General features: G+C 37.5%; 1 protein-coding gene across 1 annotated transcript in view; it reads left to right on the top strand.

Annotated features, from left to right (window-relative positions):
- The first annotated feature begins 559 nt into the window (after positions 1–559).
- Positions 560–17,702, top strand: part of CUL4A (cullin 4A) — a 65,194-nt gene continuing 48,051 nt past the window's right edge. The window contains exons 1-4 of the mRNA XM_036753942.1: positions 560–754; positions 2,527–2,642; positions 13,927–14,030; positions 17,155–17,224. Coding sequence (XP_036609837.1) covers positions 589–754; positions 2,527–2,642; positions 13,927–14,030; positions 17,155–17,224 — 456 coding nt within the window. The 5' untranslated portion in view covers positions 560–588. The remainder of the gene's footprint in view (positions 755–2,526; positions 2,643–13,926; positions 14,031–17,154; positions 17,225–17,702) is intronic.

The following is a 17,702-nucleotide window of genomic DNA, read 5'->3' on the forward strand; positions in this document are numbered from 1 at the left end:
GAAGAAGGAGGTGCCACCTTGTGAGGAGGGCCAGGCCCAGCCAAAAGTAGAGGCAGCCGGTGGGGGCAGGGAGGCGCCTCGGAGGTTTGAACCTCCGGGAGAAGTAGGAGGAGGAAGAGGAGGCGGGGCGGCGGTGGGAGGAGACGAGGAGCTCCGGGTCGGGCTGTGTAGATACAGGGCCAGCAGTATACCAGTCAGGTCCTCACCTCGTAGCAGGGCGGTAGTAGCACCGATCACTTGATTCATCTAGGGAGAGGTGGGGGGGAAGGCACCAGGAGAGAACCGCCCCCTCCCCCACTGCCCTTCGCTCCCCCTCCCCGCCCAGTGGTCTCCCGGAGGAGATTGGTTGGAACTCCCTGAGCTGTCCCCCGCCGGGGCCTAGTTCTCACCTCCGGAGGAGGGACCGGGGCACCGGGCGGGGGGAGGAGAAGTAGGCGGAGAGACCGGGGCATTGGGGGAAGGAGGAGGAGGAGGAGGAAGAAGCGAGACCGGGGCCGCGGCCGGAGGAGGAAGAGGAGGAGGAGGGAACGGGGCCCCGGCGGGGGGGGGCGGAGCGGCCGCCGCGGGTTTGTTTTCTCGGCAGTAGACATGGCAGACGAGACCCCCAAGAAGGGGAACTTTTCGGCTCTCGTTGGACACACCAATGGCCTCACGAAACCCGCTTCCCTGGCGGCGGCCGCGGTCGCCACGAAACCCGGGGGGGGCGGGGGCAGTGGCGGCTCCTCAAAGAAATTAGTGATTAAAAATTTCAGAGGTAGGTAAGTGTGTGCAAACGAGGCGAGGGCGCGGAGGGAGGCGGGCGGGGAGGCCGGCTCGGGCCGGGCCGGGTCGTGTCGCGTCCGGGCTGCTACCCTTTCTCCCCACCCCCAGGGCCCTGGGGGAGGGCACGAGGGGGAGGGGGTTTGTTTCTTCCAGACTGACCCGTCCCATCTCCCCTCCCCCCACGGCGCGCGCCGCCGTGGAGGCGGGGATCCGCGAGGGTGTCAGAGTGTTTTTTCACGGGGGTACGAAAGAGAAGGGGGGAAGTCGGTTTCCTGCGTCCTCCCCCCGGGCGGCGGCGGCGGCGGCCCGCTAGCTCGCCTCGGCGCTGCCTGAGGAGTCCCCGAGCTGCATGACTTCAGCGGCAGCCAATGGGGAAGGGGCTCCGAGGAGGGCCGCCGCCTGCACGCGCTACGGTGACCTTTGGTGACCTCGCTCAGTCGGCCGGGGCCCTCCCACTCCTGTGCCCCGGCAGAAAGATAATCCTCCGCTTCCTTTCTCATTGTCAGAAACAACCCCGGCCCCCGCCCCCTAAGCCCCCTGTCCTAGGGGTCTCGACTTACCACGTCCAGTTCTCTTGTTAATGTTCAAACGAGGAGAGAGAATAACATCCCAGAGAAGGGAGAGGCTAATGATGGGCCCTTTGGTGTCCCCTGCCTCGGTTTGTGGTTGTGTATTAAACCATTTCCCCGTGTGTAGTAACATTCCGATATGTCAGGAGGTCTGTACAGGTGCTGATGGGGAGGGCTTAAGTCCCAGCGGTGATTGTGATGCTGTACAGTTTATTTTCTAGCGTAGAGAGAAATACAGATTGTCAGTTCATAGTGTTCGTAAGAGTTCAAGTAGGGTCTTCAGGCTCTCTAAGCCTTTTTAGATGTCAGCAGTCATAGTCATCACTCCTTAAGAGAGTATTTCACTTTTTAGAACTGGTTTGGCTAGTCCAAAAGCCTCTGTAATAAAACAAGTACTCTGGTAGTGTACTTCAGGAGATAGTGTTTTTATCAAGTGCATCTTTAGCGGTTTTCCCTCATTCTTGTAGAGTTGGTGAGCCTAAACACCATAGATTTGATACACGTCTATAAAGGCCTGCTAGTTAAGTGAGGCAAAGGTGTAGTGGATAGTTGACCTTGGAGACGGTTCAAGTGTTGTGTCTGACACATACTAGCAGTGTGACCATGGACAAGTTACTCAACTTCTCACTGCCCTAGAAACTCTAAAAACTTTGAGGGTTGCACCTGGGAAGGGAATTTGCACATTAGGAGTTCCCTACCATAATGAAATTTTGAGCCCAGACCATTTGCGTTGTCCCAAAAAAGTATCATCCAGTATTGTTAATAAGTATCACTGCAGCAGAAAAACAATCCTTTCTGTGATGGTACTAGATATATAGTGATTGACCTTTCTACTAGTTTATACAAACTAGCCACAGGCGTTGGGCAATAAGCCTCTTTAATATGTAATATGGATTAGTAATGGAGTTAAGATAATTATCCATTACTGAACATTTAAAATAAGCACTTAAATTTTAAATGCTCATTATTTGGGGTCCAGTATTGTTACATCTTTATTAAGTAAGCTTTGTTGAATAAGACAAACTGTAAACATGCATTTTGCTTGTACTTATTCATGTTGTTGCTAGATATATTTATGAATTTGATTTGTGTTAACCTAACATGCCTGTTGTTTTGAATGCACAGTTTGGTGGGCTTTTTAAAATGATTGCTATAAGCAAGCTTTTTTCCGTTTATTTTGTATCTGGCTTTACAGACAGACCGAAGTTGCCAGATAATTATACTCAGGATACATGGCAGAAACTTCATGAAGCAGTTAAAGCCATACAAAGTAGTACCTCCATTAAATACAACCTTGAAGAACTCTACCAGGTAAGTGCTCTGATGACAGTGGGGCAGAGTTTTGGTAGAATATTGGTACTTGTTAAATTGAGAATGTCAGATTTTCTTCTACTTGCAGAATGCTTTTAAGCTTGATCAGGAGAGTATCTATTTTTGTTTTTTTTTTCTTTTTTTTGGCAGGGCAGTTGGGGTCAAGTGACTTGCCCAAGGTCACACAGCTAGTACATGTCTCAAGTGTCTGAGGTCGAATTTGAACTCAGGTCCTCCTGCCTCCAGGGCTGGTGCTCTATTCACTGCGCCACCTAGCTGCCCCTAGAGAGTATCTGTTTTTAATGCCAGCTCTTGAAAGCTTCATTATTCTGATAGCTGAGTGAGTGAGCAAAACTTCAAATTCCCATTTTCCCTCCCAAAGTACAACAGTAAAAGGTAAATTTTATTTTGACACAAAAAAGATCTTATTGCTCTTTCAAAGATTTAATATAAATAAGCCCCCTGAACAAATGTAAGAAGTCTGAGGTTTGTCATTGTATTTGGTGCAAAAGTGGTAGGAGTTTCTTGTTGAAGTGTGAACACTGGCAGTGGATGACATTTTAATTTGGAGAAGAGATTATTCACTATACTTTTTTTAATTGTGAAGAACTCAAGAATTCATTGTCAACTGTCTTAAACAATTGAAGAAAGTAGATTTTAAGGACACCTATCTTATATAGCTTACCTTTACTGTGGTTTTTATTTTTCAGGCCTATGATGCTCAGATCTAATGCAAAGCTCCTTTTCCTGCTTAGTATGACACCTAGCATGATCTTGCTGGTAATGTCTCACAAATGATATAGAACCCATTTGGAAACTGCAGATTGCCTACATAGGGGTAAATTCTTTTTATAGTGCTGCATGATTGTGTTTTTATTTCACTTTTAAGTATTAAAATCAAATATTTTTTTAAATAATTTAAACATGCAACATTGTAAAAAACCAAAAACAACCCAATACAAGACATATGTGGAGATTGTCCTAGATCAGTAGGCAAACTGTAGCTTCCACCTAACCTCGGAAACAAAAATGAAGTCACCAGCAGGTAGCATTTCTAGGAAGAGTGCAGGCTGTATCACAATATAAATCTTAACAATAACATCCCCTGCCCCGAATAAATCATAATTGGTAAGGTGTCTCTTTTTACTGAAAGTTCAGCCTATAATTCTAAATTCTTTGAAGTAACTACCTTAGAGCTGTACTATGAATATTCTGCACCATTGCATGAATTTGGCATTGTGGCGTGGAGTACCTCTGAATGGTGAAATTTCTTGAAACTCACAGAAGTATAGCAACAGGAGATGAAATTAGGACTAATAATGTAAAGTACTACTTTTGCAGTCCCATAAAGAGAAGGCCCTTAATGTGCCTTCATGGGCAATAATTTATGATTTTCACTTTTGTCTTTGTAACTCCAATGTCTAGCATAGTTCTGGCACATAGTATGTGTTTAATAAATGCTTATTGATTGATTGCAAGAAGTTGCCTTTCATGTTTCCAGTGGATACTGATTCTGCATAATTTGTTTGAAGAGAACTGGGAATCTCCTTTGAGCATCTATGCAGGATCAGGCTAGTGATCCAGAAGCACTCGGAGGAAATAACACGAGTGCTTCTCTTGTAATCTTGCGGGTTTAACTGTAATGCAGTCTTTTAATATGGACTTTGAGGACTGTAAAATATCAGGGCTCCTGTACATTTGTGTATCACAGAATATTAAACGAGTACAATGGCATCTCAGTTGACCCAAAGCATTTTTTTAGCTTATGTTGAAAATAATTTTTTTCTGTCATCTAACAATTCTTATTAGTAGATTTGGATTATAGGAATTATTTACACAACCTAGCTCATATTATATTGAAAATAAAGTTACTTCAAGTATACTTAAGTATTTCAGGGCTCCCTGATTTCATCAGTGGGTTCCAGTATCAGTCCAATACTAATTCAGTTCCCTTTAGAGCAGATAAACTTCCAGAGTTGCTGTGGCCCCAAAAAAAACCCCAAACCAAAAGAAAACCTTGTCCCTCAACTGTCTTTGATTAGTCTCTTCAAATGTGCCTAGACAGGCCCTCAGGTTACAGTTTACCAAACCTTTGCATTTTGGTAGAGAGCCAATAGAGACTGTATTCTTCTTGAGTTGTGGAAACTCTGGTTCATCTGACCTGCAATGATGCTTTGAGGTGAGACTTTAGCAAAGGATTTTTTTAAGCACACAAAGAAAAAATACAGTATTAATTGTATATCAGGGGTATGTGGTACTCCAGCAAGAGTAAATTTTTGATTTGAAAACTCATAAACAAACAGCTTATTCAGTACCTACTACATACTTGGTCAGCTTTTTGTATACTAAGTCTTCATTGCTTGAATCATACTTTAAAGCTATACTATTTTTATTCCTATTTATTAGGCTCCTTAATTTATGGTATACTTTTCCCCATCTGACAATTTCCAATATAATCTTTTGAGAAGTGAACGTTTTCTTACCAATCTTGTCATTTAGTTTCCATAATAAATAAAATACATACGTAATTTCCAATATAATGTGGTTCATCATATTAAACATTTGAATGTACAAAAGCTCAAGTTATCCCATGGGGAAAAGGGAAACTTGCCTGAGAACTCTGTCTTTTGTTTCTCAGGAATTCCCTCACTCAACATAAGTCGTTTGTAATTACACTGTCACTGTTTCATATAAGATCATTCATATAACTTCTTATAGCTATGGCAGCTCCTTTCAGGTTTTAAATATTTTTGCATGTTGCCAGCATACCAATAATAATACAGTTGCTTTTAATTGAGATGTTTGATTATTGATATTTAATGCCTGTCCAGGTTGCCTAATCTCAAAATTGGTGACAAAGAGATATTGAATCTTGTTTCAAATAGGTAGTGGCATCACTTGCCATAATTTGAAAGGTAGTGAACTAGGCATCTAATACTGAAGAAGAACCCCAGGTACCAAAAGGCCCCTTAAATAACTCTCCAGTGAGTTTTGGCCAGGTATTCTGATTATTCTAAAAAAAACAGTATTTTGATTCATTTTTAACAAGTCCATTTTCTTGAACTTAACATTAAATTATCAACAGAATTTGCAGTACAAAATAATTTTAAAGTGACTTGATCCTCTTAAGTCCACTATGGTTCAGAATCAAAATTGGTTCAGGTCTGTAGTTTTTTTAAGATGATTGGCTTCTGGGATCGCTATTCCCATGAATTACAGATTATAGAGCTGTCAAGAAAGAACTTTTTAATGAAGTCCTACATTAATTCTATGAATTATCAAGTGGTGAGGCATATCTGATCTTTCTGCATTCTCTGCAAAGATTAATGGTGAGTTAATCATCATTTTATGTGTTGCTATTTGCTGTGCAATACCTGCACTGACCCAGTAGCCTGCCCTGTGTTGGAATGGTGAGAAATTTATTCACGTGCCTATTATGGAGAAAGTTTGTGTCCATAACTTTATTTTTGTACTCCTTAATAATACAGTGTTCACACCTATCACATAAATCACTGTGTTTTCTCTGTGAAAACTAGTAAGGCATTTTCAGAAACATTGATCCATGAAGGCTTCAAGATTAAATGGCCAGTTTGTTGATTGACAATGCTTGTAATTAATTAATTGTGTGTGTGTGTGTGTGTGTGTGTGTTTGTAAAAGCAGGTCTTTGTGTAGCAGCAGGCAATATTCCTCTCTGTTATACTAAATCTTGTTGACATAATTATTAGCTATATCTTGTATTATTCATCAGCAGTGGCTGTTTAACGTTGTTCTTTGTTAAAGTATCACCAACCTAAGGCAAAAACCAGGTCAGTTAAGATATTTAATTCACTGTTTCAGAATAAAGTTGGGTACTCAGACTCCAGTCTCTGTCATGCATTTGAATAAGTGCATTCAGGGAATTCTCTGACTAGTATGTTGATTAGGATCGGTTTTCTCCAAAGAGGGAGGTTTGAAAGGCTCTCAAGAAAATTTTAGCAGTGATTTAAGGGAGGCCAAACTGTTTTCTTGGTCTTTCCAAAATTGAAACTGTTACTCTCTTATTTTCAGTCTTCCTCAGCTTCTTAAGCCTCATGTTAACGTGTTCATGGCATTCAGCTAAAAGAATATTTCTAAATTAACAGTCCCCAGATCTAATAGGGTTTTGCTTGTTTTTGTTTCATGAAAGGAAACTGGAAGAAAAGGTAATGAAAATGAGTAATTTAGATTAATTAGAAACCTTCTGCCTCCCCCCCCCCATGTTAGACCTCAAAAATTCAGTTTTAGTAAGACCAGGACAAAAACTTCACCACATTTTAGAACAGAGAAAGCTAATAATAAAATAACTCATGTTGATATCTTGCGATAAGCTTCCAGAGTGCTTGACCCAAAACAACCCTGTGAGGTAGACAGTGGAAGTATTTTTATCCCTACTTTCCACATGAAGAAACGGATGCTGTGAAAGGTTGAATCACTTGCCCTTGACTAGACAGTTAATGTCTAGGGCAGAATTCAAATCCAGCTCTTCTGCCTTACAAGTGGAACACTTGAGCTACTATGCCAAGCTACCTCTGAATTAAGCCTAGCCAGTTACTTTCGTGCACAGTAGAGAGCTATCTAAATACAATAAAAGGCTATGCCGATTTTCTTTCGACCTTTGGGTTGTTGTACAAGATCATTAATGACCATCACGTGATAACGACTGTAAAAACGTGAGAAAAGGGAAAGTGAGGAGTTACGGATGGTGTAGAACTGAAACTCTGGAGAGAGACAGGCTGGTTGTTTAACTCAGGGAATTATCATTATACAGATAATGATTAAACCCATGTTAGAAGCTTATGAGGTCATTAAGCAAGAGAGTGTAGAAATAAACGAGGGTATGGAATAGAGCCTTAGGGTATACCCGCTGTTGGGGTACATGATATGGGTAATGACCTGAGACTGAAGAATGATTGGACAGGAGGTAGAAAAACTGGGAGAAAAAGTGTCACATAGAGAGGTCTTAAAAGTCTGCCATTGGAGAAAATGTCATCAGATTTGGCTGTAAGATGGCTGTTTACTTGACTGACTTGATAGTATCAGAAACTAAGTTGCAAAGGATTGAAAAGAGAGAAAATGAAGCAACAAATACAGACAGTTTTGTTTTTTTGTTTTAGGAATTTGGCTAGGAAGGTGAAGAGGTAGTGGGGTCTGGTAATGGATTTTAAAGATGGAAGAATTTGGGTAATATCCCAGACTCTGGAGATACAAAGATAAAAAAATAAAACATTACCCGCAAGGAGTTTATATTTTAACTATAATGTAGCATATATTCATTCATTTAACAAACATGTACCCACAGTGTTCAAGGCATTGTGCTAAGTAGTGGGGATCAAAAGACGAAAATGAAATGTTTCCAGCCCTCAGAATTCATATTCTACTCTTCTGGGGATAACATGGTATGTGCCAATAAATATAAGATAGAGAATTAGGGGGTTAAAGGAAAGATCAGACAAAATGCTACAGGAATGTTGAAGAGAAAACAAGATAGCCCTCGGGAATCATGGGAAATCTATGGAGGAAGTTGCTTCTGAGGTATAAGAAATGTTGAAAGGTGGCCATGCGCATGCCTACTCCAGCAGAAACCTAAGTTTTCTCCATAACAAATAATGACCAATAAATACAATGAGCAGTTACAGTGACTGACTTTTTTCCACCTCAGAACTGCACAGGAGATCTGCCGGAAGCCTGAGGGCAATAAGAAAGGAAGCCCCAAGCAGTAAAATCATTGGCAAAGCAGGGGAATCAGAAAGATAGCCCAGGCTTAGGAGGCAAACACCAACTAGTGTCAATAATTAACTATGAATATAAAAATCTCCAAAAAGAAAGAACAACTCAGTGGTAAGCAAAGACCCTCTCCCCAAAGAAAAAGATGGACTTGCCACAAATGCTACGTGAATCCCTGGGAGAAATGAAACAAGATTTAAAAAATGAAATAAAAGCTTTAGAAAAGAACTGGAAGAATAGCTTAAAAGAGAAAACGGTAAACCTTATTCAAGTAAAAAATTCCTCGAAACCTTAACTAGACTAAACAAATCAAGGACTACGTGAGACAGGAAGAAATGTTAGAATAAAAATAAAGAAAATAATACATGTAATATAAAAAACAATTGACTGAAAAAAATAAAGGGAAAGATGATTTAAGGATCACTTGGACTTCTGAAAACCATGTTGTTTTTTAAAACTTGCACTGTTTCAGTCATCCTAAAGCATTTATATAGTGCCAACTATGTTCTAGGAGCTGTGTTTTACACGTTATTTACGTTTGTTCCTCATAAGCCTGGGAGGTAGTTGCTATTATTCTCATTTTACAGATGAGGAAACTGAGGCAGACAGAGGCTAAGTGTGATTCGGGTCTTCCTGACACCAGGCCTGACACTTTATCCAGTGTGCCACCTATTTCAAAAATCATAAAACTGCCTACCTCTGTTAGAACCAGAAAGAAAAGTAAAGATAAAAAGAAAAGCACACATTGATGACCTCACAAAAGAAACTCCAAAGGGAAGAGGACCAGGTATGGCATAGCTAAAATCCAAAACTGCAACATAAAGCAAAAAAGGAAAAAAGCGTCTTGAAGCAGTTGTAAGTAAATTCAAGCTCACCTAAGACCTAGTTATAAAGAAGAGTGGATTTTAGACTATGATATTCCAAAAGGCAAAAGACAGAGGCTTACAACCAACAATGACTTCCCCCTTCAAAGTGAAGTATAATTCTAGAGAAGAAATGGGATACAAATATGAAAGTCAGGAAAACGGGATGGTAAATTTATTTGAGCAGTTGGAAGAGACTTCATAATGGTACAGAGTTAACACTATACCGGAAGGGAAAGAAAAATCAAACCAAACTCTTAACTTCTAGACTAAAAAAATAGAGTCTCCTGCAGGAGGGCACTATAATATGTTTAAAACATGAAACTTTTTTGGAAAAGCATTAAATATTCTTGGTTTTTATGTGGGGATCTGAATTTATTCTAGGAAAGAAAAATGTGGTAGTCTATCCACTGAAAAATTTTTCAGTGGATAGATTAAAGTAGTATGGATTTTTTAATATGAAAAAGAAATTTCCAAGAACCTAAAGCTAAAATCAGAGAGATTTACAGGCCCTCTGTTAAAATGGTGAAAGACTAATGTTTTGAAGACTGAATGAAGGAGCAGCCTAAAAATAATGGTTGAAAGTGACCAAAAACTACAGAAATTACCAAGAAATTTTCAGTGGTATTCACAAAGCTTATGAAGTTTGGGGATATATATAAATGGATACATTCAAGATCTATTTCTTGGAATCAGATACAAACTTTTGAAATGTTTCTTTTAAATTATCAAGTATTTAACTTTTCCGCCTTTTATCTTCCCCTTCGCCCCCCCCCCCCAAAAAAAAGGAACCACCCGTGTAACAGATAAGCATAGTCAAGCAGAAACAAGTTCCCCTAGTTGCCATGTCCAGAAACCTGTCTCATTCTACATATTACTCTCATTAACTCTGGGTTGGAAGGTAGGTAGCATTCTTCAGCACAGGTCTTTTGGAATCACGGTTAATCATTGTGTTGCAGAATTCTTAAGTATTTCTAAATTGTTTTTATCATGCTGATATATAAATTGTTCTCCTGACTCTGCTTACTTCATTCTGTATTGGTTCATAGAAGTCTTCCCAGGTTTCTTTGAAACCACTTCTTTATTTCTTTCAGCACAGTAATTTAGGCCAGGGTCATTACTCTCTTGTTACATACAAGCTGTGGTTGGTGATAAATGCATTCCCATATATTACCTCTTTCTGATCTTCTAACATTGGCCCTTTAGTATAAAAAGATATCAGTCAATTTATAGGAGCTGTAGAAGCCAGGATAGGATCCTATGAAGTTTAACTTACTTACAACCATAGCTAGGGTTACCATAGTTCTCTGGGCATGTGATATTTTTTTCTCTTTTTTGTCTCCCATCTTTGTCATCAGAGAAAAAAGCACAACCTCTCTTTCCTACAACCTGATCCTTTCTTCCCCATTGCCAGCCTGTTTTGTCTTTTGACCCTACAAATCCATGGGTGGTATATAGATAATCTTCAGGTATTAATGAACCCCAATTTATGAATGCAATGTAGCTCTCTCCAGCTATTATTTTCAAATGACAAAACATCTTTAAATATTCTGCTTATTTGTAAGGATGAGAGTTGTCTTTTGTCCAGTGACAAAATGTAGTCCAAAGAGATGATGCTGGTCTTGGTAATTTGACCGGAATAAAAGGGAAATAAAGATTCATGTTAGTCTTTGCAAAGTAAGAAAAGCCCAGTTATCATGAGCTAGGGCTAACCAACAGTACTGATTAGAAAGAGTTATACTAACATAAAAGCAGATAACTTGGATACTTTGATGGATCTATGGTCTCTAATGTGGGCATTCCCTCCTACAATGCTTAATCCATTCACATCCTCTCATCCTGATTTACTCAGGTCCTATAACTACTCTACAAGGAGTCCACCCAACATCCACCCAGCCCTTCCTCTACTTCTCTTGACATCGTATAGCTATAAATGGAGCATCAAGTTGTCCATCTGTTGTCTCTTTCCACATCTAACATCTAGTCCTCTGACTCTGATACTGTTCTTTAAATTCTGCTTCTCCTTTGTCTAACCAACCCTCTTCCAATTTCTGAATTTGTCTAATACTTTTATTGGAATGAGTTGGTCCTTAAAGGTGCCTAGGAATAACTCATGAATACCACTGCATATTCAAGGAACATAATCCATTATCGTATAGTTAAACATTTTCCACATCGTGATGGAGATTTTATTTCTAAACGTTAGATTGGGAGCAAATCAATCCATATTTGAGAGCCTGCTGTGTACAAGGCACTATGCCAGATTCTGTGGGCACATAAAGTAGTAGTTTAAGTATGTGCCTGTGAAAAGATTACTAACAGTTCAGTAAGTGTGTTAAATGAGTGATACAGGAAATAGAATGTAAAACCATAATTGCCATTAAGATACATACTAAGTACTTGCATGGACACTGCAGAAATCACTTAATGTCTCTCACTGTTTCATGAGCCTCAAAAGGTATTTCCCAACTCTAATATTTTGATATTAAAGATTGTTGTGTTTTCCCCCTAGTTATCACAAAGGTTGTCCCCAAATTGTACATCTTAAAACAGAATAAATTTAGTGTAATTTAGTTGTTAATTAAGTATTTGTAAGTAGAACTTTTGAGTGGAGGGAGGTCACACAATGGGTAGTTGTTTCTTTAAGATGTATTCTTAGCCACCAATCTACATTACTTCCATATCAGTGCTTTTTGAAAAAGAAAATGCAAAGAGATCCTGCCCCCTGCTTTCAGTTCAGGTATGCCTCAATTTATGCCAGTAATGAATGTTCTGCATATATTTTGCAAGGAATGCATTATGTAATATTTCTGTAGAATTTGTTAATGATTTATAGGAGGGAAAGTTCTATAGCCTTTTTGTAAGATTATCTTTGGTAGAGGAATTTAATGGAAGATTTTTGCTGACAGTATTTGATAAAAGAGCAGTATATATAATGTGTTAGAAAGAAAGAGGCCAATTGTATGTCCATAAATTTGACAACCTTAGGGATATAGATGAATATCTACAAAAATATAAATTGCCCAGGTTAACAGAAGAGGAAGTAAAATACCTTAATAACCCCATCTCAGAAAAAGAAATTGAGCAAGCCATCAATGAACTCCCTAGGAAAAATCCAGGGCCAGATGGTTTTACATTTGAATTTTATCAAACATTCAAAGAACAATTAATTCCTATACTTTATAGACTATTTGGGAAAATAGGTGAAGAAGGAGTCCTACCAAATTCTTTTTATGACACAAATATGGTACTAATACCTAAACCAGGAAGAGTCAAAACAGAGAAAGAAAATTATAGACCAATTCCCCTAATGAATATTGATGCAAAAATTTTAAATAAAATATTAGCAAAAGGAAAGGCATATACTTACAGAACTTGATAAGATTCTCTTAGATCAATCCAAGATGATAACTAGAAAAATCTTGAGATTGTAAAACTGAGTGTAATTTAGATGAATCCTTTATAATGAGTTTAAATGAGTGTCCCTAAAGATGAAATAAGTATTAGTTCTTTCATTTGACAGAGAGAAAAAGTGGTGTATCTATATTTACATTTCTGTGTATCAGCAGAGTCCCCATATTCAACACTTTTAATAGTTGTATAGTTTATTGGCCAACTATTCCCCTATTTGGAGGCATTGTTGGGGAGGAGGGAGCAGTTAGATAATTATGTATTATAAATACTACTGCTGTGAACATCTCTGTACTTTGGGTTTGTGATCTTATTGATGCAGATATTCCTTCAAGGGAAATTTTGTGAATACAAAAGCATTTCCCCCCCTCCCCTCCAGCAATTCTTACCAAGTGCATTCTGTTGGTGCCTAGCTCTACAGTTTCTCTTAATGCAGAAAACTCAACAGCACATTTTATGATGGTAGAGAGTGTATTTATGCTCTCAAATCTTTATGCAAATTACTTTTTTTCTTTTTTGGTTATTTCCTTGAAGTACATTCAAAGATTCACTCACCTGGTAACTCCAGTTTTCTATTTGTTAACTATTTGATATTTCTTTTATATGGATTAAAATTAACAGATTACTAGGATCTACATTTTTGTATGGAATTAAAGCTATGTATAGACTATGGTTCAACTATAATGCTGCTTCAGCTCGTATTTTTTATTGCTTTTGTATATCTAATAATAAAATTATTGATAGTCACATTTAAGTAAAATTTACCCACCTGCCTGCATTTATTATACTAGCTCAGCTCCAAATCCCAGCACAAAAAAGTGGAACCAGATGTATACAAAGCAAGAAAGGGAGCCAGAATAATATTCCTGCTTTCCTCCTACTTTTGTCGGGAAATTTGAGTGGGGGGGAGGATATTTTGAGATATTTCAGGAGTGGTACTAACTATATCTGTCAGGGAGACCCATTCCTTTTCTGCTGTGTAAGCACTTTAAGTGTACAGTTGACTTTTTAATTATGTGTTAAGTTATCTACATCCAGTTGCAATTAAGTGATGCAAACATGATAACTTTAAATAATATTTGCCGTAATTTAAATGTAAGAAATAAAGAATTTATGAGATATTTTATTCATTAAATATTAGCAACCTACTATGTGCAAAAGAAATATTTGAACACTATGTCTTTTTTTCCATGCTATTGTAAATATAAGTAACTAAAAATAGATACATATTTTTTTTTTCATTTTAAGCTATTCCTTTTGCTTTCAGGCTGTTGAAAATCTGTGTTCTTACAAAGTGTCTCCAACGCTCTATAAGCAACTGCGACAGGTTTGTGAAGATCATGTCAAAGCACAAATCCTTCAGTTCAGAGAATATCCTTTTTTTTTTCTTATAAAGTTATATCTTCAAAACCCTCTTTACCTTATAGAAGACCATAATTTTAAATTTCTTTTATGTAATGATTTTTTAAAATATTTTTTTGCAGTGGCATGACTCTAGTATTTTTCATCACCTGAAGGCTAAAATAGGATGTTCTTGTTAAATTAAAGTGCCGGATATAGAAATAGTTGGCAAAAATTGGTCTTGTAGATTGAGCTCTTGTATCTTAACTTTTTTTTCTTATTTCCTCACTTATTCTATACAAATTTTATTATTTTACCATATGTGGTTTGTGTTAAATTATGTTTTCATTTATGTACCATGATTTGTAGAGCATTAAGGTGATCATCTTTGTGTTTTTGTGATCTGTCATAATTATTCATTCTTCCACTAATCATAGAGCTATAAAGTACTTCCCTGTGTTTTTTTTTTAATGATGTGACCTTTTATATTTAGATGACTCATTTATTTGGATCTTATTGTGGTAAATAGAATAAGATACTGATCTGAAACTATTGACTGCAGAACTGCTTTATGGTTTTCCTAGCAGTTCCTGTAGAATACGGAGTCCTTACCCCCAATGATTTATGTTCCTGGCTTTATTGAAACCTGGAATACTATATTCATTTACTTCTAGAACTTTCTTGTCTATTGTGTTTTACTGATCTACTGTTTTGTTTTGTTTTTTACCAGTACCTGGTTATTCTGATTGCTGCTTTTGTGTTATAGCTAGAGGTCTGGTCATGCTAAATTCACACCTCACGTTGAAGAAAAACTGAAGAGTTTTTCCTTATTTCCCATGAAATCTTGGTATTAACATCTAGAAACTTCCATGGATGAGATTACAGCTTAAAAGCACAGTTTATGGTATTTGGATTAATTAATGATTTCTTTCTCAGTATGTTCATATCATACATATAGGTATCTCCAAAATACAGAATCTTACTTTGATGGTATTGTAAACTTAAATAATTTCTTAAGTTGGCCTGCACAAAATCATTTTATGGCATGATACCTAGAATTCATACAATTAGAAGTATCATGTCGATATGGAGTCTTATTTACTGTTATTCTCTGTCTCACATACGCCAGAATGTAGAAGGAAGTCTTTGCCCAGTGGGTTTATAGTTATGGGCTAGCTACTTCCTTAAACAGTAAAACACTTCTAAATTCCTGAAATGTCTTTACTTTTCCTTTAATATGTATTATGATAGTCTACTTTATAAAACCTAAGTCTTGACCAGAAGGTAAGCACTTCATTCAGTTCAGTTTTGCCACAGACAAGCTATCCAAGAATAGTTTCCTCAGATGCTTTTTTTGTCTAATAGTTTCAAGTTAGTAGTAGGATGTGAGATGAAGTAGATATTATCATGCTTTATTTTTCATTTTAGTTTATTCAGTAACAGAGAAGATAACAGCAGCATTAATATTCTCGCAAAGGGAATTTATTAGACTATAGAAGGACTAAAAGAGAGTTGAAGTAGCTGGTCCAGGGACAGTCCTGGTTACAGAAGCAAATGCTTCTATTGATGACCTTAATTTCCAAGGGAAAAGTCTTGAGAATATAAAGTATATCTCCATTAAGAATTCCTTAAATTTCTTTACATAGGTGATGTTGATGGATATTTTTGAGGACTATAACTTCTGAGGATTTGTCTTTTTTTTATGTAGATTTTTGATGTGGATTGCTTATCCATGAAGTCATCAATTGTATACTACTGCACCCCAGCACTTTCTATTCAGGTTTATTTTAGAAATGCCAATGTATACAAAGGCAGGGCCTCCCTATCATAAAACGTGCTACCATCACCCCGTTTGTACTCTGATACCTGATTTTAACGTGATTCTGAGGGAGAGCCTTCCAGAATGCCCTGTTGTTCTTCATCTAGACCTCTAGATTTATTAATGCTGACTGATGTCTGAATAGGTGATCAATAGGTAAAATTCTCTTTCACTTTTTAAGTCAGTTTACCTTTCAGTGATTAAAATCAGTAGTTTTTAAACAAAATTATTTTTTTAGAACCTCATTCTTTATCCTTTTCTGTGTTAATTATCCACTCCTTAACCATATTCAGTAGATTTTACTGGCACAAATTTAAAATATTTCATTTTAATCTCCAGTAACTTAAATGGCATGATTCCATCTAGATTGGAGGTTCTTAATCTTTCTGTGTGTTCTGGACACCATTGGTAGTCTGGCAAAACCTCTCATCTTAGAATAATATTTTTAAATAATTGAAGGAAATGCAAAATTTCATTTAGAAGTTAGCAAAAATAAAGATGTGATTTTCCCCATTCAAATTCATGAAGCTGAGGTTAAAAATCCTTTATTTCGAAAAAGAGAAAATGAAGTTCTCCTCAGTTAAGCCTGTTATGACCATTCCTGACAATGTACAAATGAGATTGTCAATACTCAGAGTACTGTTCTTATTTTCTTCCTGAACTGTGATTTCCTTTTCTTTTAAACTGTCTCAGCCTACTTTAGAGCATATATCTTAATGTTTAATCAATGTAATTTCAAAATCTATTTGTTTTATAAATGAGATTTCATATAATTTTAAAGCATGTTTTCAATGTGAGTCAGAAAATTAGAGTTAAAGCTCCAGCCATTTTTAAGTTTTTTTTTACTTCAGGCCTTCCCAGCTCAATCCGTACTATAACCTTTGCAATACTAAAAATAGCCCCATCTTCCTACTGATTGTTGTGACAAAGTCTAGCTATTTCTAGGGCTTCAGTGTCCCTAAAGTGAGACTGTTGGGCCAAGCCTTATATAAAGAGTTATAAGTACCCTGGTTTTAGTCTTCTGCTGACAGGGACCTGAGAGGGGAAGCCCAATTGAAGTAGCCTCCTGAAAATAGGTGATAGGAAGAGGAAATAGAAGCTGGACTGCGGGTAGAGAGGCCCTCAGAAAATAGCAAAGGAGATAAGGAAAGTAAATGAAGAATCAAAGGATGTTAGGATTGACTGAAGAAGATTAATGGAGGGGGGAATAAGAGCTACAGGCTTAAAATATATGATCCTGGGTTTAACTTGGGTAATTATCAAGAAAATATTTTAGTAAGAGAAAAGCCAAAATTAAAGTATAAATGTAATAGTTTTCCTTAGCAGGTGCTGCACAGATTCTCTAGATAGTGTTTTATTTTTAAAGAAGATAAACAAATGCTGGCAAGATCATTGCAGACAAATGGTAAGGTTATTGTATTTTTCTGATATTGATTATGTATTGTCTACTTTCACATTCTACTTCTATTAGTTTGTTGGAATAGAACTGGTTGAATTTCAACTTCTGTTTATTTAACTCTTCTTTTTTCCCATTCCAGTTCCTATGGGAGCTGGAATGGGACAAAAAAGAAAACAAAGGAAATTTGAGTAATTGAGGTGGAATTCTATCCCCTCCAATCAATCCAGTCAAGAAGAAAGACTTTTTAAAAATCATAATTATTTCAAACAGTCCCTTCCACTCATTTACAGAAAGTGTAAGCAAGACTTAACAGTTTTGTGTAGTCCCAAGAGATGATGATGTTGAGTCTCAGCATGGATTTGAGCCGAGAAGAGTTGTGTGATATGTAACTATCATCCTAAATTGTACAGCTTTTCTGTTGCTCCTGAGTGAGGTCTTTAAATTAAAAAATGAAACAATATTAAGTGTTATAAATCCCCGGATT

Source organism: Trichosurus vulpecula, chromosome 4 (assembly GCF_011100635.1).
Source record: "Trichosurus vulpecula isolate mTriVul1 chromosome 4, mTriVul1.pri, whole genome shotgun sequence".
NCBI classification, from domain to species: domain Eukaryota; kingdom Metazoa; phylum Chordata; class Mammalia; order Diprotodontia; family Phalangeridae; genus Trichosurus; species Trichosurus vulpecula.